Source organism: Pundamilia nyererei, unplaced genomic scaffold (assembly GCF_000239375.1).
Source record: "Pundamilia nyererei isolate P.nyererei 1_Seehausen unplaced genomic scaffold, PunNye1.0 scaffold00503, whole genome shotgun sequence".
NCBI classification, from domain to species: Eukaryota; Metazoa; Chordata; class Actinopteri; order Cichliformes; family Cichlidae; genus Pundamilia; species Pundamilia nyererei.
The window spans coordinates 151251-154557 of record NW_005187904.1 but is presented as its reverse complement, the minus strand read 5'-3'; the positions used below and the strand labels follow the sequence as shown (position 1 = coordinate 154557).

Below are 3307 nucleotides of genomic sequence, written 5' to 3'. Positions count from 1 at the left end.
GTGTGTGTGTGTGTGTGTGTGCACATATTTTACAAATTAAATAGAGTAAACAATAAATAAAATATATAAAAATATACAGAGTTGAGACATGTGCAAAACAGTGGCATTACTGTACAGTATGGAATATGGCATAGGTTGTCTATGAGAGACTGACCAGCTTGTTAAAGCTCTGGGGAAACTGTTGAAGCTGATGTTGCAGCTTTAACAGTACAAAAAATCCTACATGTCTTTATTGTACGGTTGCAAGATCTTTATTTGGTGGTGACTTAGTGGTTTCAGTATCAAGGCTTTGTTATTGGGTTGTTTAGCTTGTTAAGTAGTTGCATTTCTGATATTGATCCTATGTAACAAGTAACTCCATCAGTGGACTAAAGCTTTGAACAGTATCGTAAAGTAAATATTTCTGTTAATCTGAAATAGTAACAAAAATCTATTTGTGTAGTGTGAAGGCATCGAGTATGATCACAAATCCAGCACAGAGGCTCTGCCAGGTGTCTTCGAGAACACCGCTGTGCATGTAAAGCTCACTGCTCATCCATGTTTGAGTTATTTTAACAACTGCTACACACCTGAAGCGTTACCCCCTTCAAAGCGTGTAACGTTTAGTTACAGCAGACCTTCCCAAAGTGTGGGGTGCAGAGCCATTGCAGGGGGGGGGGTATGAAAGGGGGGGACGCTTGGACACTGCTAGCACGGGGCGCCCACACAAACGCAAAGCAGGAGATGAAGCGTCGCTGAATATGTTGTGGTGAAGCAAATCTTCCCTTTGGCTTCACCTGCACAGGTGCTGAGGTAGGTCTCCCTGCAGGGTTGGTTTTCCCTGCGTCTTGAGCAGCGCTGGGCTGTTCAAATCACGGACAAACAGGATCCCACATCCTTGATCTTTAGTTCACAAACACTTGTTGTAATGACTAACTGCTCCTGACATGTTGGAGATGTTTGCTCTTTATACGGACAAACAGGATCCCACAGCTGTTTATGTTTTTAAACCCATTTTGCACAGAGAGACATTTTTGAAAAATGTATTGACAGCAATGTTGAACATTATCACACAGGAAAAACAAGTACATGTAAAATAATCACACGGTGACGCCTCTGCCTTTGTAAATGGAGGGACAGTAACTGCGTGTAAACCTGCAGACAGTCAGATTAACAGCATTTAGTCTCTATCATTCTGCGATTCATAAACAATAACGTGGCCACAGCCTGACGTGAAAAAAGTTACATACCTTTGACGTTGTGTGACCAACTCTGTATTCCTCGTCCACACGGAAACGCAAAAATTTCGGAATTTCGGTGAAATGTACAAATTTATACCTGCTGATAAGAAAAAAAAGGACAAAAACGGGTAAAAACTGGGTAAAAGTTCTGTTGTTATTCATTTAATGTTCCCCAATACATGCAGCATCCATATAACGTTGATTTCACCTGGTTTCAAACAGTGATGTTGCATTTTATCACTGACAGACTCTCTGCTTGACCAAAACACCAAATTCCCAAATAGACAAACACTGCTAGTTCTGATTAAAATGTGTTATTATTGGGATCAGTCGTCTGTAGACGAACCCCGGCATCGGCCAGTTTTCCAGATGATTCCCTATTGTTAGTATTATTTAATAACTCATAACGTATTATTATTTAAAGCTAACTCAGCTACTTGTAAGAGCTTACCTGGATGTCTGTGAAATCCAGAGATGGAATCAAACGCAGCACGATGGTAACCGTACTCAATGTGTAAACACATTTAAAAGGCTAAAAGTTAACCTGATCTTCAGTTTCTTCATGTTTTTGGTTGATCTGAGGAAAAGTACATCACAGCGGTGTTTCCTGTCACACTGAGCTGCCGTACGCTAATGTTTGCAACACAAAAACGATTCAGTACAGATTAGTACGCACATGAATGATGTATTTCTCTCAGTGCCGGATTAGCTATGAACAGAGATCCTGAAAACTGATTCTGCATTTCTGTGTTTTCTCTGTTTCAGACTGGGACTAGTTTCCACGTGTTTGACCAGGGTCGCTTTGCTAAGGAGGTTTTGCCCAAATATTTTAAACACAACAACATGGCGAGCTTCGTCCGGCAACTCAACATGTGTGAGTTTTTCCTCTCCTCTCCTCTCCTCCATTTATTTATCAGTCCTACTTTTTGCTTATAGATGGTTTTCGTAAGGTGGTAAACATTGAGCAGAGTGGTTTGGTGAAACCTGAGAGAGACGATACAGAGTTCCAACATCTGTACTTCCTCCAGGGACATGAGCACATGCTGGAACACATCAAAAGAAAGGTATGGATGCAGATAGGAGCAATGTCTCTGAAGGAGTTCTTCATTATGCTAAATTGTTTGTTTTCCTTCATAAAAATTATTAAGATCCAGTCCAGATGCTTTTCTTTTCAAGCTCCTTAGACGACGCTTCTATCAAAGCCAATAACAGTGTGGTGCTTTGACCAAAGTCCAAGACCTTGCTGTTGGTCCAGTTAGGTGAAGCTGCACGTTTAGAGAGGGGTGTTGCACAAAAAAATTATTTCTCTCTTACAAAAAGACATCTGAGAAACAGAAATCATTGTTTTCTTTTTACATCAGTCTGTAACAAACCATCTCCCTCAGCTCTGGACATCCAGTGACAACATCATACTTCAAGAGTTCAGGCGCAGCTTTTTTCACTGAACACTGTTCAAATTTTCACATAACGGAGATTTAAAAACGTGACATGAAAACACAGCACTGGTGTAGTTTGTGGACATGAACTACCATTCGTGTAAAACGTCCGTAGAACTGTAGTTTTTCTGTTGTCATAAATTAATTCTATGCCAAAGTTCTTATGATTTATCTTAACATATAATTCAAATCATTCAAAAATGAGAAATGTGATTTTTCCTTTGCATTTGTGGGAAAGTGAGAAAAATGGACCAGATATTGATGCTTGATAATTGCTGGAGTTATTCATCATTTGAGGTGTTTTTACCTGAACACACAACATCAATGTTAGTTTGGAAATGAGTTACCCAGAATGCATCATGTTTTCAGGTGTCCATAGTGAAGAGTGAAGAGACTAAAGTTCGTCAGGAGGACCTCAGTAAGCTGCTGTACGAAGTCCAGCTTCTCAGGACACAACAGGACAACATGGAGTGTCAGATGCAGGACATGAAGCAGTGAGTACAGGACGTGTGCGTCTGTGTGTGTCTGTGTGTGTCTGTGTGTGTCTGTGTGGGTCTGTGTGTCTGTGTGTGTCTGTGTGGGTCTGTGTGTGTCTGTGTGTGTCTGTGTGCGTCTGTGTGTGTCTGTGTGTGTCTGTGTGGGTCTGTGTGT

At 40.9% G+C, this 3307-nt stretch overlaps 1 protein-coding gene across 1 annotated transcript in view; it reads left to right on the top strand.

Moving 5' to 3' along the window:
* hsf4 (heat shock transcription factor 4) overlaps positions 1 to 3307 on the top strand; it is a 10899-nt gene that overhangs the window by 440 nt on the left and 7152 nt on the right. Inside the window, exons 2-4 of the mRNA XM_005754069.1 lie at positions 1986 to 2094; positions 2157 to 2284; positions 3026 to 3150. Of these exons, the coding sequence (XP_005754126.1) occupies positions 1986 to 2094; positions 2157 to 2284; positions 3026 to 3150 (362 nt within the window). The remainder of the gene's footprint in view (positions 1 to 1985; positions 2095 to 2156; positions 2285 to 3025; positions 3151 to 3307) is intronic.